At 41.3% G+C, this 21136-nt stretch overlaps 1 protein-coding gene across 1 annotated transcript in view; it reads right to left on the bottom strand.

Annotated features, from left to right (window-relative positions):
- The window catches only part of VPS41 (vacuolar protein sorting 41 homolog (S. cerevisiae)), a 259706-nt gene that overhangs the window by 37010 nt on the left and 201560 nt on the right, over positions 1–21136 (bottom strand). Inside the window, exons 14-21 of the mRNA XM_006832263.1 lie at positions 20482–20543; positions 18659–18740; positions 16885–16977; positions 10507–10634; positions 8959–9103; positions 6383–6424; positions 6186–6236; positions 3496–3633 (exon numbers count right to left, since the gene is read on the bottom strand). Of these exons, the coding sequence (XP_006832326.1) occupies positions 3496–3633; positions 6186–6236; positions 6383–6424; positions 8959–9103; positions 10507–10634; positions 16885–16977; positions 18659–18740; positions 20482–20543 (741 nt within the window). The remainder of the gene's footprint in view (positions 1–3495; positions 3634–6185; positions 6237–6382; positions 6425–8958; positions 9104–10506; positions 10635–16884; positions 16978–18658; positions 18741–20481; positions 20544–21136) is intronic.

Genomic DNA, 21136 nt, shown 5'->3' with positions numbered 1-21136 from the left:
CAAGGTGCATTGAAGGAATTGGCAAAGAACAAGGCACCAGAAATTGATGGAATAAAAATTGAAATCTTTAAAGAAAGTGAGGCAGCACAGGAGGCACTCACTCATCTCTGCCAAGAAATTTGGAAGACCACTATCTGGCCGACTGATTTGGAAGAAATCCATATTCATGCCCATTTCAAAGAGAGGTGACCCAATGGAATGTGGAAATCATTGGACAATCTCTTTGATATCCCATGCGAGTAAAGATTTGCTAAAGGTAATACAGAATCGTCTATAATCATACATTGACAGAGAACTTCCAGAGGTTCAAGCCGGATTCAGAAGAGGCCGTGGAACGAGGGATATCATTGACGATGTTGATGGATCGTGCCTGAAAGCAGAGAATATCAGAAAGATGTTTACCTATGCTTTATTGACTGCGCAAAGGCTTTCAATTGTGTGGATCATGACAAGCTATGGACAATATTGTGAAGTATGAGTATCCTGGAACACTTAATTGTGCTCATGAGGAATCTGTACCTGGACCAAGAAGCAGTTGTTCGAACAGAACTTGGGAACACTGAATGGTTTAAAAATTAAAAAGGTGTGTGACAAGGTTGTATTCTTTCACCATACGTATTCAACCTGTATGCTGAGCAAATAATCCGAGAAGCTGGGTTCTATGAAGAAAAACGTGGCATCAGCATTGGAGGAAGACTCATTAACAACCTGCGATATGCAGATGATACAACCTTGCTTGCTCAAAGTGAAGAGGACTTAAAACATTTACTGATGAAGATCAAAGAGCACAGCCTTCAGAATGGATTACATCTCAATGTCAAGAAGACAAAAATCCTCACCACTGGACCAATAAACAACATTCTTATCAATGGAGAAAAGACTGAAGTTGTCAAGGACTTCGTTCTTCTTGGATCAGCCATCAACACTCATGGAAGCAGCAGTCAAGAAATCAAATGACGTATTGCATTAAGCAAATCTGCTGCACAAGACCTTTTTAAAGTGTTGAAGAGCAAAGATGTCAGCTTGAGGACTAAGGTGTGCCTGACCCAAGCCATGGTGTTTTTTTTTTTTCAATAACCTCATATGTATGTGAAAGCTGGACAGTGAATAAGGAAGACTGTAGAAGAATTGATGCTTTTGAGTTATGGTGTTGGAGGAGAATATTGAAAGTGCCATGGGCTGCCAAAAGAACCAATAGATTCATTTTGGAAGAAGTGCAGCCAGAGTGCTCCTTTTAGGCCAAGATGGCCAAACTTCGTCTCTCATACTTTGGACATATTGTGAGGAAGGACCAGTCACTGGAGAAGGATATCATGTTTGGTAAGGTGGAGAGTAAGAGAAAAAGAGGAAGACCCCCAATGAGATGGACTGGCCAAGTGTCAGCATCAACGGACTCAAGCGTGGCAACAGAGTGAGGTTGGCCCAGGATCGAGCAGTGTTTCGTTCTGCTGTGAATAAGGTCGCTGTGGGTCAGTACTGACTCGATGGCACCTAAAAACAACAACAACATCCATAAGCAAGGTCAAATTAATCAAATGATAGCAATTTACATTTGCTTCCTGTATCGAATTCTTTATCATCCTCTAGTAAGGAACTCTGGTAGTGTAGTGGTTACGAATCAGGCTGCAAACCTCAAGGTCAACAGTTCAAAACTACCAGCTGTTCCACAGGAGAAAGATGAGGCTTTCTGCTTCCGTAAAGATTTACAGCCTTGGAAACCCTGTATAATGTGGCTATGAGTCAGAACTGACTCCATGGCATATAACCACCACCACCAGTCAAGTTCTGATCATCAAGACATGTAAGCTAGGTCAACTGAATGCACTTTTGTAGAGAGTAAACGAACCAGGTTCTTGAAAGCATACCACATTTTCTCAAGTATCACAGAAATATAAAGGATTTTTTTTTCTTTAATTGCTATACATCCAAAACCAAACCCATTGCCATGAAATTAATTCTGACTCATAGTGACCCCTCTACAACAAAGTAGATGTGCTCTATCTGTTTTCTGAGGCTGTAAATCTGTATGGAAGTAAACCATGTTATCTTTCTCCTGTGAGCTGCTGGTAGTTTCAAACTGCTGACCTTTTAGTTAACAGTTGAGCACGTAATCACTGCGCCACTGGGGGTCCTTTAAATGCTATGATGCTGTTGTTAAGTGCTGTAGAGTCTGTTTCCACTCACAACAACCCTGTCTAGGGTTTCCAGGAGCAGTTGGTGGGTTTGGACCACCAACCTTTGCTAACACTCCAGCGTTTATCCTATACAGCGCCACACCAGGACTCCTATGTTGCTGTTGTTAAGTGCTGTGGAGGTGTTTGACTCAGTGACCCTATGTAGGGTTTCCACGGAGCGGCTGGTGAGTTTGAACTGCCAACCTTGCAGTTCAAACTGACCTTGAGGCCCAGCGCATTACCCGGTTTGGCCACACCAGGACTCCTCACTTGTATAGGTGTTATGAATTCCTGCAAACTCTGTGTCTCCTTTAGAATCAGACATTTCATAAAAGTTTATGATGAATTTTCCAATTTCAGAGTTGTGCTGATTTTAAATCCTGACCACTGGGTTCTGATAATGAGATCCCTAAAGGGCTTTTTAAAGTGGTGCCAGGCTGTCTACAAAGTTTTTGGCTAGATATCATTGATTTTGGAGGTTTCAGCAAGTTGCCAGTTTGGAGTCCTCCCTCTTCTCACCAGTTAATCCATCCCAGGAAAGGCAGGCACGAGGAAGGCACTGTGCTCTTATTCTGTCAGAATTGAATTATCAGTAACCATGGGTCAGTACGCAAAGGACAGCTCACTTTGAAACCTGAAACAGTTCTCATCTAAAATAAAACAGGTACCAAAATCCTCTTAAGCATCCATAATAGACGAAAGCTTCTGAAGCAGAGATCTCTTTGGAAGGTCAGGCATTCGAATTTTGAAGTTCCTTATTTTATATTCAGTATGTTCTGGGTTTACCAAACAATTAAAGCAAGATCCTTATTCTTGAAGAACTTACAGGACAGTGGGAAAGAGACACGGATACACAGAATATTATAGTAAAAAATAGTAGGATAGAGAATACAGAGAAACACACAGGTGGGCATTTAACCAGACAGGGTACAGGACCTAAGTTATTGAACTTGGCTGAACAAAGCTGATTCCCTGACTGATGTAAGTACTTCTGACTGTGGACACAGGCCCTGCCTCTGTGGTCCAACTCTTAGCTCAGGCCTGACTCAGGCGTCTGAGGATTCTCTGACTTGTGGGGTGATTATGAGTCCTAGATTCTGTCAGAGAAATCGAATCAAACAAGATTGAATACCAAATCCAATCAAACAAGACCTCCACTTCTCATCAAAGTGTCCCAGGAAAATCTACTGCTTGAGAACAACACTCTGCCCTTTGACCAGAGATAGATGAGCACAGAGTAAGAGGACTGCAGTGACCAACAGGGTCCCAATGATGACAGCTTTTCTGATCTAGTTTTTAGGTGGCAGAGTCCATGACTTACCTTTTCCAGTGGGCAGTGGGTACTCTCGCGGAGAAATGGAAGCAAGTTTGGCCGATCATATTCTGCATAGAGGCTGATCTGCTTTTCGTGGTAACGTTGCCCTTTATGATGGTCTCTCTTGAAAAGCTTATGCAAATACTAAAAGAAAGAAAGAACACACCGTGAAGACTGATGCAAGAAAAGGAAAGGTAGGGTAGCACTGCTATTTTCAGCTCTCAACAGCTTCCATGAGTGGTCAGGGGAGAAGCAGTTCTCAAAAACCATCACAGGGAAGAAGGCTGCAACAGAGAATGCGGGCAAGAAGATGTGGCACTGGTGAATATGCAGGACTGCAAAGTCGGTGGTTCAAGCTCACCAGTTGCTCCTCAGAAACCCTACACAGGGTCGCTATGGGTTGGAACTGATATTAATGGCATTAGCAACGGCATTAACAGCAGCAGCAGACCTGGCTCGACCACCTGTCATCAACCACATGACCTTGAGCAAGTCTCTAACCTCTCTGTGACTCTGCTTCTATTCTACAAAGACTCCACCTGCAGTCCTGCTCTCTGGAGGGTCACATGAGCTGTCATTTGTAAATCACTCAGAACTCTGTCTGGCACACGCTAAGAACTCCAGGTACATTAGTAGTGATAGGAGTGATTACTATTGTCATTATCTGCTTCGTCTAAGAACAGAAATGCTTGGTTAGGGGTCTTCCTAGGTCATAAGAATTCTCTTCTTTTACATGAAAGGAGGTACAGCCATATGGTAAGCACATATTGTTAAAAATTCAAGCAGCAAGTGCTCCAATGATCTGCACACATTCTGTATCTCCTCTTTGTTAAGTCGTTGGTTACTGTGCTTGCAATGAAGTGGTGTCTATACTGCTGTTGTTAAGTTCCGGTGAGTCAGTTCCGACTCGTAGAGACCCTAAATAGGGTTTTCAAGGACTGGCTGGTGGGTTTGAAATGCTGACCCTGTGGTTCGCAGTACAGTGCTTACCCGACGTAACTACACCAGGACTCCTATACTAGGAACACTAAAAAAGGCCTTAGGACCCCAACGATAAGTGGAGAAAACAACAACCAACAAGTAAGAGATAAGTATAAATCAACTAGACTACAGATGTTCTGAACCAATTTTCAAAATTCATTCCTTACCCCAGCTGTCTGAAAATGTTAATGGATCGCAAAGGAAGTTGAGTAATTCACTTTCTACTTGAAATATACTATGCAGCAGTTAGAAATGGATGTTCAGTGTTTAGTTAATGTGAAGTGTGAACAAAACCCCACAAGCCAATGGCGGCGAGAAGAGTTTTATCATATCTTGAGTGGTTGTTTCCAAGTTCCCTGCTTCGTAGTCCCTGCTCCAGAAGCTGTGTTTATAAATGAGCTATCTGGTTTTGACATATGCTGCCATATATCTGCTAATCAGTCTCACCATGACATGTGTACATTGGGAGACCCCCTCCTCAGGTTCGTATCTTTCTAAGGCAGTAGGAGGTCAGAGTGAACTTGTCTTTGGACTGAGGCTGATGCACAGCCACACAGGTCGGATGAAAGGCCCTTCCCTGTCCATTCCTTCACCCTGGGGTCCACCATGGGCTCTGATACATGCTGCTGTGTCCCAGAGGCACAAACAGGGTAAGGAGGCTCTGTCACCTCTGTCAGGTCAGTTTTATACACACATCACATTGTCTGCTGGGAGAGATGAGCCATGTCGGCGCAGGCCCAGTCACCACTGTCCCACGGCACCGATACTGTCACACGGACACCCACTGTCGACAGTCCCATCCCATGGTGTATGCAGGTGAGAAATCACTGCTTTATAAACAGATTCCACAGAGGCCAGCACAGCAGTGCCTTGCTAGGGTAAGCAGGTGATCTTACAGCACCTGCATGACCTCTGAGCAGACAGAGTGTCCACAAGCCTATCCCAGAGTCCTCCACAGCTTCCTGTATAAAACGGACGTTCAAAATAATCCTCGGTCCCCTGAGCATCCTCCTGAGTGAAGAAAGGTGCATTCATGATGCTTGACACCCCGACTCCCTATTGGTACACTCACTACTTCCTCTCAAGGTCTTCTTGTGTGGTTCTATTAAAGGATAGGGAAAACATTTATTCTTCCTTTCTTATCATGATGATATCAATGCAGAGAATCAAAGGAATGTTCCCCTAACCCCCCAGAAATCTAGAATGATGGGCCCCAAAGAGCACAAGCACCTAGACCACTGGGGGAAGTGAGATGAGCTAGTGCCAGGGTGAGTAACAAAAAAACAAGGCTAGGCTCTTATCACTCTGTGACCCCACGCATGGATCTGCTGTGTGGCTTTTCCTTGGTGTGAGAATTTGGTATCTGCAGTGCACATATCGAGGCAGTGGGTCTGCTGTGATTTACACCATGATCAAATGCACTGAGATCTACAGAAGAATGTTGTGCACTCTTGGGCTCTGTATGACACCACAGTAGTGAATAGGATCACTTTTTTGTTGTTGTTGCTGCAATTAAATTATGAGTTCAGATGTAAGTGTCTGATCTGTATTTCATCCCAGGCACATACCCTGTTTTAATAATTGCAGATTATGGTTTGTGAGCAGATCTCCCATGATTATTAACCTTGAGGAAGCCATTGTAACCTCCTCACAGCAATACTGGGAGGCTGCTGGTCTGAATAGTCAGTCAAAAGGACACAAGAAGAAGTGCTCACCACATGCTGCAACTCTGGTCTGTCTTCTAGTTCTTCCACGACCTTTTTAATCTACAGAAAAGAAAAGAACATTCCAGATGTAGAGTTCTGAGGATACACGCTGAGCTGCACATTTATCTGATAAACATCTTTCTTCTTCATGATCAGTACCCCTGGGCACTCATTTGGTAACGTCCATAAAAATACAAAGTACTCACTGAAATTTTATCTTCATTGTCCAAAAGCATATCAACAGCTTTCTGAAATGTAAACAATAGAGAAAGCAATAGAGAAAAATTCACAATCAGTGAAATTTGCCATGTACGAAGAGAACACGAAACACAAATATTATATATGTCACAACATTAAAGACTGTTGTTGTTAAGTGCCATCGAGTCAGTTCACAGGGACTCTGATAAAGTTTCCAAGGAGTGAAACTACTGACCCTGTGGTTAGTAGTCCAGTTCTGATCCTACAGTCCACACCAGGATTCCAATGCTAGCTTTAAGATGGCACTTGAGTGAGACTAACTTTGTAAGTGGTGGTGGTGGTGGTGTGCCATGGAGTCGATTCTAACTCAGAGCACCCCTATATAGGGTTTCCAAGGCTGTAAATCTTTACAGGAGCAGAAAGCGTTATCTTTCTCCTGCAGAGTGGCTGGTGGATTTGAACTGCTGACTACTATGCTGGGCTTCTTGTATGTAGACATTAAAAAATGTGTCTGAATTTGAGGCCTATGTGTTTTACATACTATTAAAATGGTCCCCTGCTATAATTTACTAAGTATAAAATATCTCAAATACACATATCATAGCCCCTTGGATGCCTCAGATATTGTTCCAAGTTCTCTTATGACTCTCAGCCTTAGAAAAGAGTATCTTAGTACCAGGGCCTCATGAAGGAGTTTTTCTTCTGGCCATCTGAATCTTCACCATGCTACCCTATGAGATTCCACAAATATAATGAGCTAGTCTTGTGTGGAGAATCAGGTAAGATCCAAGGGGGAAAAAAATGACCTGATGTTTCATAACAATGTAATGCTAAAGGACTTGTACACGTTACTTTAATCACCTTTATGCTTCATGAGGAGTCCCTGGGTGGTACAAACAGATAACATGTTTGCCTGCTAGCCAAAAGGATGAAGGTGTGAATCCACCCAGAGGAGTCTGGGTAGTAAGTAAAGCCTGGTGATCTACTTCTGAAAAGTCAGCCTTTGTAACTTCTGTGGAGTACAATTCTACTCTGACACACACGGGGTTTCCAGGAGTCGAGATCAAATTGACAGCAATTGGTTGCTCAGCTGATAACCTTCATGAAACACAAACTAGGCAGTGTTTATGGGCAGAGGTAGCAGGCTGAATGAGCTCAAGTACAACATCTATGTTCTGCTCTGGACGCTGATACTTCCTAGTAGGTGGCCCCAAAAAACAGATTACCCCCGTGGTCTAATTAAAAAACTCTATGACTCTTTACCTTTACCTCTTCATAATCTTGAATAGCAATTACTTTCAGCTCATTCCTCTTTTTCCCTAGTTACACAGGCCAAACTAGGTTCTTGAGACACATGTGTGCAGGGTCATGGACATGAGGAAAGACCAGAAATAGGGAGAAATGTAACTAATTTTTATATGAGCATCTTAGTCTCTTCATCATTTCCTGTCAGAGAAGCAGAATCTCTGTACCTGAGCCTCCTCAGAACTGCATGGACCCTCTGTGGCATTGTGACCCCGAGCAGCTCACTCATTCACTATCAACAAGGAGTAAAAACATCTTCAAAAAGAGAGGCAAATTTAACACTCATCTGAATCACGTTTAATTTTGTGAGTAATATCATGACATCCCTAAATGTGATGCTGTGGGTTAATGCGCTGGACTGCAAAGTTAGTTTAAACCACAAGGTCACCAGCTACTCCTCAGAAACCCTATACAGGGTCACTATGGGTCAGAACTGACTCAATGGCACTTAACACCAATCCCTACATGTCGTAAAGTATCATTGAAAACATGCAAGTAGCCCTTTGAAGAGGATTCTACTTTTCACTTTATTGAAAATTTCAGTTTTTGAAATTAAAACGACTGTTTTTAGGGAAACGCTTTATTTCTATTACCAGCACTTGTCATTAGTTTCCTTTCCCAAAAAACATCAGCAAACGAAATCCCTCAAAACACATACACTTTGTATCACTTATCAGCGCTCCTGTGAACTGCAGAGCTGGGTTCCCCTCATCAGTTAAGTGGAACACTCCTCAAATTTGTTCAATATGAAAATGACACAGTCCATGTGCTTTGTACCAGAGATTCAATGGAGACCATAGAATGTTAAGGAACAGAACCTCAACATATAGGCTAAAAATAAAATTCACTTTAAAATTCAGTTCTAAGACATAAGATTAGCTGTTCTAACCCAACCACCACTCCTTGGAAAACCCTAAGTGAATACAGGGTCAGGTCACTGTGAGGCTAAACTGACTGTACAGCACTCGACAGGACATACACTTAAAGAAAGTTAAAAGGGCCAAAGCATGTGGCGTGTTTCCCTGCTTCTATAAAGTATTTTAAAAACGTTTTACTAAAAAATTCCACACACAACTTAAACAACTCCACATCAAATTATGGTTGCTTGAAAGGGATTCCAGAATACTAATTAAAATAGCTAGCAGCATGTAGAACGGTCAGAGTGTTCTAGAATGATTAGCATAGAACCAGGCTAAGGGTCCATTAGCTCACCCAGCATTTACGTGGGTGTCTAACTAGTAAACATAATTTATCAGTATGAATATAAGAAATACATTACCTCTGAATCAAAATCCATCAATAAAACAATTTTATCCTTGATGGAGCTGAAAAGGTTATGTTTATGGATCAACTGGAAAACGTCTTTATGTCTTAATGTTAAGTATATTTCCAGAGCATTCCCATAGTTTGTGTCATAGGTATACCTGGTAATACAAAAAATTTTTCTATTAATGTTCATCAACAATTCTAATACAATGAAGCAAAACACACAGGTTATGTTTTATAAGATTAAAAACTAAAAACAAACACACACACACAAACAAACAAGTTTTAGAGACAAAAATTAGCTTTATTTCCAAAAATATTCCTTGGGATTTAACTATATATGACCACCATGCATTTCTGTCTCAGAATCTTGCCTCACATCTCACCCATATTTCTGAAAACTTATAAAACTCCAGTATAAAAGGTAATTCATTATTGGGAGCTGCACTTTGAATTAAAAAAACAAAAAACAAATATTTTGCAGAGAGAAATTATGATCCACAATGAAAGAAAATCTCATTCTAGTAATAGACACATGAGTAAAATATCTAACAAGCAAGATTCCGCCCCCAAGGAGCCTCAGTCTAATGCAACAAGATGTGTGCTGCAGGCATACTCACGAGTGCAAGCCCTCCTCTGCACTCGTACCAACACAGATCCCCCTCTCCCATCTTCCTACATTTCTGCACAAGACCAAGAACACTACATCAAATTGGTCTAGAAATCAGGAGTGCATGAGAATTTTGATAGAGTTGTACTTGTAGCTTTCTAGATTGGAGTGCTGATCATTTTCTCATGGAAACACTGTATCTTGGCAAAAGCCTGGATCACTGAAAGTATTCAATAAATAAAGAGAATATTAACCACAGCTCCCATTTGCTGAGTCCTGACATGGTGCCAGACACTGCTCTGATGGTACCGTACTGAAACCTTAAAATAATCACAATAAGGAGACTGTCACCTCTAAGTTTATAGACAAGAAACCAGAAGTTTTAGAGACTGACTTGCAGATCCAAGAACAACACAGAGTCTCCCTCCCCGGGGATCCCTTCTGCATGAAATACCTAACTGGACACTTCCCTCCCAGGCCACTGCTGCTACCAAAGCTACTGATGGGGTTTCTCTCTTCTGAGAAACAGATTATGACAACAGTTTCAGAGCTTTCCTTACAGTGTAGTTGTTTGGTTGGGGGTTACAAGAGGTTTTTACGAAGAGTGTTCACAGGTACAAAAGGCTCCTGCCTACATCACCTCCTCCGTCCACCACCACCAGCTGCTATTGAGCTGAATCTGACTCAAGGCGACCCCATGCATGTCACAGTACAACTGTGATCTGGAAGGTTTACAACGGCAGATTTTGGGGTGAAGGAAATTGCTGGGCCTTTCTTTCAAGGTGCCTCTGGGTAGACTCAAACTGTCAACCCTTTGGCTAGTCTTTGAGCTCATTAACTGTGTGTACCACCCTGGAACTCTGGCACTCATTCAGAGTTTGTCAAATCTAAAATATGGAACACTTAAGATAGGGAATTGATTTGGAAAAAGAAGCACTAAAATATACTCACAATTCTGCCAGGGTTTTCAGTAACGTCCTATTTTGACTGTCTTTCTTCAGGTGATCCCGAACAGCTTGAACTATCACTGAATTGTTATAAAGATTTCCAGGCCATTCTCGGATTAATGTGGCAAACCCCTAATCAGAGTGGGGAGGGGAAAAAAAAAAAAGGTTCTTCAAATAGGGTAATAATCCAGATAGTTTTAACAATATTAAAAAGCATTCATATAACTGATTAAATAATTTCATAATTAAAACTTTAGTCAATAAACATTTCATCAATTTTTAGACACTAGGTGGCGACGGGGGGCGGGGGAGGTGGGAGGGAGAATTACTGCACAAAACTGACTTGACGGCACTTAACAACAACCAGCTCCATTAATACGCCTAGCTGGGGGGTGGTGCCATTCGTGTTGGCTCTTAGTCTATGAAATGCACAACTAGGAAAGAGTCCCTGTTCCTTCTACAAAGTTCCAATGCACGCACAGAGTCGGTGTGACTTGCTCTGTTCTCATTCTGAACCAACTACACAGCCTTTGGATGACATCTCCAATATTTTACAGATATTACCCAACGTGGCTGGGTCTAGACAGCAACACTAGTAAGGTCTGCTCACCATGGACGGGTCAATCATTCAAGATCAAAAGGACAACATTTACCTAAGGACAAAGTTGAGAAGGGATGGCAAGGAGGGTGAAATGGAACTAGGGACCACAGGGAACAAGCGGGAAAGCTGTTGTTACATGGAGGGGATTGCAGTCATTGACATGAAACAGAGTGTACTGATTTGTTGAATGTAAAACCGATGATCTTTTCTGTTAAAAAAAACAAAACAAAACTATAAGACGAAGAAGATGGAAGGAATACACAGAGTCACTGTGCCAATTACACTGATCAATACCCAACCATTTCAAGAGGTTCCATACGATAAAGAACGGATGGGATTGAAAGAAAAGGCTCAAAGCTGTACTGAAGACACTGAGGAAAAACAAGCTTTCGGGAACTGATGGAATATCAACTGAAATGTTTCAACAAAGAGATACAGCACTACAGGTATTTCCTGACATTCGGAAGACAGTTACCTGGTCAACTGACTAGAAGACATCCATATTTGTGCTCATTCCAAAGACAGGTGACCCAACAGAATGCAGAAACCATCGAGTAATATTATGAATATCACATGCAATTAAAATTTTGATGAAGAAATTGTTGCAGCAGTACATAGAGAGGGAACTACCAGAAATTCAATACAGATTCAGAAGAGGACGTGGAAGGAGGGATATCAATACTGAGGTAAGATGGATCTTGGCTGAAAGGAGAGAATACTAGAAGGATGTTTACTTGTGCTTTATTGAAGCATTATACAAAGGCATTTCACTTTGTGAATCATAACAAACTATAACACTGCAAATAATGGATACTGCAGAACATTTTAGTTTGCTCCTGTGGAACCTGTTACATAGACCAAGAACAGAACAAGAACATACTAGATGGTTTATAATCAAGAGAGGTGTATGGCAAGGTTGTATCCTTTTACTGTATGTTTTCAATGTGTATGCTGAGCAAATTACCTGAGAAACTGGATTATATGAAGAACCAAGTGACATCAGGATTGGAGAAAGGCTTGTTAACAACCTGTGATATGCAGATGACACAACCTTGCTTGTTGGAAATGAAAAGTCAAAATACTTACTAATGAAGCTCAAAGACTACCTACCAGACTTCAGTATGGATTGCACCTCAATCTAAAGAAAACAAAAATGCTCACAACAGAGCCAAAAAATGATTGTTGCTGTTGCTAAGTGTCGTCAAGTAGGTTCCAACTCATAGCGACCCTGTATAAGGTTTCCGAGGAGCAGTTGGTGAGCTTGAACTACCAACCTTGCCATTCAAATTGACCCTGCAATCGAGCACATTAACCCACAAGGCCAAACCAGGACTCCAAATAACAGGATAAACGGAGCAAAGATTAAAGCTGCTAAAGCCTTCATTTTGCTTGGGTCTACAATCAATGCTCATGGAATCAGCAGTCAAGAAACCAATTGATGTATTTTTTGCATTAGGGAAATCTGCTGCAAAAGATGTCTTTAAAATGTTAAAGAGCAAATCTGTCCATCTGAGGCCTAAAGTGCTCTTGACCCAAGCTATGGTAGTTTCAATGGCCTCACATGCATGGGAAAGCTGGACAGTGACTAAGGAAGACTGCAGGAGAATCGTTGCATTTGAATTACGGTGTTGGAGAAGACTACTGAAAGTCTATGAACAGCCAGAAAAGCAAACAAGTCTGTTTTTGATGAAATACTGAAAATGTTCCTTAGAAGTGGGGATTGTGAGACTTCATCTCTTGTTCCTTGGGCATGTTATGAGGATCAGTCCCTGGGGAAGGACATTATGCTGCGTAAAGTGAAGGGTCAGCAAAAAAGAGGGAGATCCTCACTGATAAAGACTGATACATCGACAGGAACAATGGGCTTAAACAACCATTGAGAGGAGGGTGCAGGACCAGGCAGTGTTTCGTTCTGTTGTGCCTAGGGTAGCTTTGAGTCAGATCCAACTCAGTGGCATCTATAACAACAACATTTTATTGTTATTAGTGCCATCAAGTTGTTTCTGACTCATAGCGACCCTAGGCACAATAGACCGAAACACTGCCCAGTCCTCCCAATTGTTGCTAATGTTTGCGCCCAGCGCTGCTATCAATGGGCCAGTCCATATTGTTGGAAGTCTTCCTCTTTTTTGCTGATCCTTCGCTTTACCAAGCATGATATCCTTCTTCAGGTACTGGTTCCTCGTGATATCGTGTCTGAAGCATGAGAGACAGAGTCTCGCCATCCTGTGTTCTAAGAAGCACTATGGTTGTACTTCTTCCAACACAGATTTGTTTGTTCTCTGGCAGTCCAAGGTACTTTTAATATTTTTTTCCAACACCATAACTTAAATGCATCAATTCTTCTACGATCTTCCTTATTCACTGTCCATTTCACTTGGAGGCCATTTCACTTTCACAGGAGGCCACTGAAAATACCATGGCTTAGGTCAGGCACATCTTTATCTTCAAACTGACATCTTTACTCTTGAACACTTTAAAGAGGTGTATGCAGCAGATTTGCCTAATGCAAAACGTCATTTGATTTCTTCTCTGCTGCTTCCATCAGTGTTGACAGTGGATCCAAGCAAACTGAAGTCTTTGACAACTTCAATCTTTTCTCCATTTATCATGATACTGTGTACTGGTTCAGTGCAGGGAATTTTTGTTTTCTTTACATTAAGGTCCGACCCAAACTGAAGGCTGTGGTCTTTGATCTTCATCAGTAAGTATTTTAAGTTCTCTTTGCTTTCAGCAAGCAAGGTTGTATCATCTGCATATCACAGCTCTCCTAGACACCCTAGGCATTAGTGAGCTGAAATGGACATTGGTCATTTTGAACCTGACACTCAAAAGGCTTACTATACTAGGAACGTCAAATTGAAGAAGAATGGCATTGCATTCATCATCATAAAACAACAAAAACAACAACATTTCAAGATCTATCTTGCAGTGTAATGCTGTCCATGAGAGGATAATATCCATATGCCTACCAGGAAAAACAGCTAGAGCCCTCCACACAACGCACTCACACGTGTGCTTTCCTATAGACATGTTGTGTTGTTGTTAAGTGCTATCGTGTTGGTTCCGACTCATAGTGACCCTCTAAGGGGTTTCTGAGACTTCTTTTTGAAAGTCTCTGTGGAAGCAGAAAGTCTCTTATTTCTCCCATGTCCTACAGACACACATGCATACTATTCTACCTATGTAAACACGTAAATATTTTTGCCTTGTTATTATCGTTGCAAAATTGAACATGTTATATATAGCATTTACTGAAGCTGTTCCTTTTCTTGTGTACCTCTCAGTGTCTTCATTGACCTGTCAGGTTGTGCTCTGTCACCTCGCTTCATTCCATACTTGTCTCTATCTGCCTACTATTGGGGTGTAAAGGTCAGTGGTTTGTGTCAACTTGACTAGGCCAGGATTTCCAGAGGTTTAGCAGTTGGGATGTATATATTCCCATGGTGATGAAACCTAATATTGGCCTAGTTAGCTCTGTAATGAGAGCATCAATCAGTCAAAGGGATGCTTACTTCGGGGTGTGGCCTGCTCCCAATATAATGGACAGGGAGACTCTCTCTGTCTTCTGCTGGGACTCTGCAATTGTAAGCCCTTTCCTTGATAAGAAACTTCTCTATAAATATACGTAGTGGTTTTGCTTCTCTAGAAAACCTGGCCGATGATATATGGAGTTCTCAAGAAGTAAAACCACAAGGATGAGTTTTCTAAATTGGTTCTCAAGTCTCACTAATTTTAGAGGCACTAATACAGGGTCGCTATGGGTCGGAACCGACTCGATGGCACATAACAACAACAACAACAATACAGGGTGGAGTCCTGGAGTCCTGGTGTGGCGCTGTGGATTAATGCGCCAGACTGCAAAGCCATTGGAACTGCAAGGTTGGCAGTTCAAGCTCACCAGTCACTCCTCGGAAACCCTATATAGGGTTGCTATGGATCAGAACTGACTCGACAGCACTTAACAACAACAATACAGGGTGGAGGTATGTCTGATCCCCACTTCATAGAATTGGCTTTGGACTGATTTTGAGTTTGGTCCTCTTTCCCTCTTGTGGAGTCCAAGGAAGGTAGATATGGTTCCCACTTGGTTTAAGCAGCTTGCGCTGTGAGCAGGAGTCATTACAGTGGCTCCAGATCTATGAAATGTAGAGGATTTGTGAGAGAAAGAACCAAGCGACAAGGGATGAAATACTTAAGCAAAGGTGAGAGCATAAGCTTCTGGAGTTGCTTGGAGCCAATGATGAGCTGATAAAACACAGCTGATGTGTGGGCAGGGCCTGTTGGTACCCACTCTGTCAGAGGCTCAAGGTCATATGCATATGAAAGGAACTCTGGTAGGGTAGTGGTTACGAATCTGGATGCAAACCAACCACAAGGTCAGCAGTTCGAAACTACCAGCTGCTCCGCGGGAGAAAGCTTTCTGCTCCCATAAAGATTTACAGCCTCGGAAACCCTGTACAGGGTTGTTATGAGTGGAAACTGACTCCACGGCACATAACCACCACGACCAGTCTAAGGGAGAAGAAAAGATTGAACTTGAGTGTTTTTAAAAGGTTTCTGTGTTTGACTGCCTTATGGACATTGGTTTTTCCTGCCTATTACTGTAAAATAAACATATATGTGTGATAGAAATGAATATTGGAAATTATGATTACAGAGAACGTGTAAGTCCACCTTCAGCCTATACTTGATTGGATTTGCTAAAAGGGGAGTTAAAATTTGCCAGGAAAAAATAGGCTTCTTGGTTTAAGCTTTTGTAGCCTATGGGGCTATTGGTGGACTCCTGAGCCCCACCCAGAAGAAAAAGTCCTCAAGCTCTAAAGTTTATTTACGCTGTTTTAGATGGTGCTTATTTCTTTCAGACTCAGTCAAAAGTTTTCCAGATATGAATTAACAGGACAATTTTGATGATGTTGCTGTTAAGTGCTGTTGAGTCAGTTCTGACTCACAGCGACCCTGTATGAGGTTTCTGAAGAGTTCAGAACCAATGGCTTATAAGTTCAGCTGTGACTTAGACTATGAGCTACTCATCAGCATTATCCTAGTCCCACTGTGATGTCAGGTGTCTAGCTCATTTCTGGAACACAGCAGCCATGAGACACATGTTTTCTGAATAAAGGACTGTTAATAAAACATGCTTTAAAAATTATAATTTAACTTAGATGCCAGAAACCCCACCTTTAAATTCAAGTCTTGGCACAACAATTAAATGTACGATCTTGGCAAATATTGAATACTTTACCTGTGTTAAACTGGAAAGTTATTTAACTCCGTGCTTTGGGGAGTACTGGAAAGCGATATGCATGAACGATGGATGCAGTGTGCAGCAGATAAACCCATTATCGCCTTTCTCCTGATCAACAAGGAAACAGCTCCTTTTCTAATTTCCTCTCCTGCTCTTGCGCCAAATGCTCTCTAACCCTCCTCTGGTGAGCTTAGGATTGAGTCTCATGCTTCAGACTGTGCTGAAGCCTTTAGGGGTACTGTAGGCAGTGGTAGCATCTGCCATTCTATTTAACAAATCCACAAAACTGCATTTCCCCCCTTTCCTTTAGCTTTTGCAAGGAGGTAACTTTTAGGAATTCTAAAAGTAACTGGATTTGGGATTTTCACAGTCTACATAAGTATTAGCTATTAATAGAGTTTATTGATCTATGTCATCTACCAAACACACTCTGAAAATCTGATTCTTTTAAACCAATTGCTTCCATTGTATTCTATATTTATTAACATTTCCCACTGAAAATAAGTAAATCTTTGCACAACAGAACACCATACCTCATAATCACTTTCTAAAAATTCATGTAAGATCATTTCATAGATGAGTGGTTTCAGAACTGGATCCCCTCTTGGCAAATATGGGCTAATTGCCTATGGGGAAAAAAGGAAAAAAGAAATCCTTAAAGAGTGGTAAAACAAAATTTCATTCCAGTTACAAAGCATACAGGTGCCTTTTTATGTTTAAAATTTAAAGCAACGAATTACTTAGGAAGAGTATATGAGAGGATTCAAATAAACTCTATTGTAATACATTACAATATCCTTGGGAACCTTATACAGGGTGGCTAGGAATTGGAACTGACTCAGGGGCACTTAACAACAACAATATGTATGTATGTGGAGTCCTCAGAAACCCTATACAGGGTCACTATGACTCGACAGCACTTTACAACAACAAAATATATGTATGTATAAATCAATGAATAAAAAATACCTCAGGAAGCAGCCACAGCTTTGAACTGTGTCTGTGAATACTACGTGTTACTAGTATTTTAGGTTTTGTGCTATTTAGTAGGCCATTTTGGGGGGTCTGGGAATGCTTAAAAATGTTCTCCATGGTTCTTTATGATAGTTTAGCTTGCAAAAGATTTCAAAGGTAGGCTTTTGTACCAGCGGGGGCCATCTGCACTATCAATGCTGTGATGAAGCTGTTTCCCAATACTGTTTAATTACTCCACAGTACACTACGCACCAAACACCTTCATTTGTACTGGGGACAGAAAGCTAGGGTTACTGTTTTCAAAGAATTCACAGTCCCAGAGGGGAAAATGGGCAGCTATTTCAACAGAACATAAATGAGAGTGGTAATACTTTGTAATATGCTTTGTAAGAAGGGGCTTGACTCAGTGCTACGGCAAGCCGAGGACAACGTGACGTACTGAAGCAGTACATATTTGCATTTTATCAGGCAAACAAGGAAGGGAAACAGAATTTCTGCCAGGGGAGCACCAGCAAACGTATGGAGACATGAACATACACTTGAGTTCACATCAGAGATGTGAAATTGGGTCACTGGAAGTGAAGGATCAGGCAGAGTCATAAAAAGAATTTGGATTTTGTTCTATGGGCAAGAAAGAAGCATCAACAGAGCTTAGGGAGGCTAGAGTACAGAAATATAGTTAACAAACCAATTCAAACAGACCTTGTAGTCCTGCACTTACCCTACCACACCAAGATATATATATGTGTGTGTGTGTGTGTGTATGTATATACACATACACGCTGGAACGGAGTCAACAGCAGTTAACAACATATGTATGTATGTATATATGTATGTATCCTAGTGTGGCACTGTAGGATAAACACTATACCACAGTGTTGATTTGAGCTGCAAGGCAGTGGTTCAAACCCACCAGCTATTCTTGGAAACTTGACACAGGGGCGCTATGAGTCAGAACTAACTTGATGTACCTAACAACAGCAACTATATGTTGAGGTTCAAACCAACACTGAGGTTCAAATCAACCTTGCAGTCCAGTGCATGAACCTGTAGCACCATACAGAGTCCTGGTGTGGCACTGCAGGATAATGTGCTTGACTGCAAGGTCAGCTGGAATCACAAGGTTAGTGGTTCAAACCCACCATCCACTCCTCAGAAACCCTACACACTCACTATGAGTTGGAACCAACTGACAACACTTAACAACAACATATGTATATTATTAATAAAACGGTCTCAACTGTAGTGTCTGAACCCTACTATACTACCAGGGTTCCTCAATGTAAGTATATTTCAGACAAGATTATGAATTAAAAATAAAGCTTTGCTTACCTTAAGCTGTTTGATTTCTTTAAATTTATAAACTTGATATTCCCAGAGTGCTGCATTTTTGCCAAGAATCCTCTGGCATTTGCTGTTGGTGAGATTAACCCAAAAAGGAAGAAATTATAAAAAAAAGTTAAAATAAACACACAGAATAAATGGACATTTGCCCTAGTTACTTGATAGACATCTTATCTAAGATTTTTGACAAATACCTAACTCAGGAGTCAACATGTCAAGATATTATTGTTACTCTCTTAGTACCGTACACAAAACAAGTCATGAAAATGAACACAAACGATTTACAAGTAAAGAAACATGTCTTTCAGAAATCTACAACTGGGTTTTCCCATGGATTTTCCTGTTTTGAGTTTGCTCTTTATCTAGTTGAGCTAGTTTGGGGACCTTTCTTGTTTTAAACGAATCCCATCAAACAATTTATCTTCAACTAGATGTACCAGAGTCAACTACTTCTTGAACTCCTTAGGAAAATGGACTACAAAATGACTTCAGAAAACTGAAGTGGTGGTGCAGTGGGCTAATGCATCAGACTGCAAAGTCGTTTGAACTGCAAGGTCGGTGGTTCAAGCTCACCAGCTGCTCCTTGGAAATCCTATATAGGGTTGCTATTGATAGGAATCGACTTGACAGCATTTAACAACAACAATACCAGTATCCGTGGAAGTGACTGTTCACATGTGAATGAAATGTTAAGCATAAAACAAACACATTTTCTCTTATCCCAGGGATTGAAGAGTTGACTTTGGGAGCTGTTTTCCAGGGTTCAAAGGTCCCCATGATGACATGCCCAGCCTCAGCAGAAGCTATTCACAAAGACCACCACGTAACATGCATGTTTTCTACTCCCATACACCCCTGCAAACCAGGAGTCCAGGGTCTGATCACTTCCATTTAAGAGATATTTTGTTGTCAAATTGCTTAAACAATTTGCCGTGGGTTTCTCATGTTTCTGCATGAACTGTGAGCGGAAGCAATGACTGCCTTAATTCCTATCTTCTTGAGGACGTGTGCAGAGTGGACAGTCTTGGAAATTAGACAATACAGGGACTGTCTCCATCCAGAGCCAAATGCAGGTAACTGTCCAGTCTAATAAAGACAGTCACTCTGGAACAAACGTCAGGCAAGCTTGCTGTCTATCATACAAGATTCAGCTGTCTTGAGCTCAGAATTCCACCCGTACAACACAGCCCACTGTCTGCACATGGCCACCAGGTTCTCTGTGTGTTACCCTGGGGAAGTGGGGTCAAAGGCACTGCTGAAAGGGTGATAACTGGGCTACTCCTATCGCTGAGACAGTCCTTTGTGTCTAGCTCAGGAGTCTTATGTCTTCTGCTAGAATAGATGAAATGTGTTGTTATTGTTATTAAGTGTGTCATTGTAGTGATTCTGACGCATAGTGACCCTGTATAGAGTTTCTGAGGCATGGCTGGTGGGTTTGAACGGCCTATGTTGTGCTTAGCAGTCCTGTGTTTATCCTCCATCAGGAATCCTATATGAAATTACGGCGGGTTAACTTGCTAGCTTATAAACAGAGTAGCATTCCAGACTCTTCATGGCTCTTGACATCTTTCTTATGAAATGTTTAACAAGGCACTTCTCCTTTGGTACACATGAGACAGTAGTTGGGGAAATACCATTCAGGAATTCATTCCAAGGTTGAGACTATTCGTAGTCCAAAGTTAGCCTTGTTAAAAGGATGTAATGGAATAAAGTGTCTCCACTGTAAATAATGGCTCTTTTATTTGAATGGTTAACATAGTTCATTTTCTACTTATATTAACATGTTGTAGGGGAAACAATGTCATGATTACCGAGCCGCTGTGTCATACTCTCCTTTCTCCACCAGGTGATTGATGTATGCCAGGCCAATATCCTAGAGAAAATTAAACAGAAATATTTCATAACTCAACTGGAATGACCAAGAGATTCTGTCTACATATGTGTTATGAATTACACTGTACTAAGAAGAAAGTCTATGCAGAACTGAAAGACAGAGCATGTCCATTTCCAGAGTGAAGAGAAGCACCGGTATTTTTTCAGTTTGTGGAAATTCCACTTGTAAGGAAATTCCACTACCATGTAAGAAACCATATTTCAAGTCAGCAGTAACTAGTGATGAAAATGGTGTCTATTGTCTTTATTTCATTTGCCAGTATCTATAAAGGGTCCTTCTGTTAAGGTTCACATGAGAGAATGTCTTTCTCTTGGGCATTCCCACCAACCTGTTCTCATGCTGTTATGGACTGAACTGAGAACCCCCAAAAGATACATTGACATTTTAACCTCTGTACTGGTGAATGTGTTTTCTTTGCAGATGTGCTCCATTAAGTTAATGACGACCTACAATAGGGTACTCCTCATCCTGATCCCTAGAGTGAGTTGCCTCTTTCTTTTTTCCTGAACAGATTGAAGTTTACTTACCATATAAACAAGACATGCCAGGTCATTGAGGAAATGCAATTTATA

The sequence above is a fragment of the Chrysochloris asiatica genome, unplaced genomic scaffold, assembly GCF_000296735.1.
Source record: "Chrysochloris asiatica unplaced genomic scaffold, ChrAsi1.0 scaffold00006, whole genome shotgun sequence".
Lineage (NCBI taxonomy): Eukaryota > Metazoa > Chordata > Mammalia > Afrosoricida > Chrysochloridae > Chrysochloris > Chrysochloris asiatica.
This window is presented reverse-complemented; position numbering and strand designations above follow the sequence as displayed.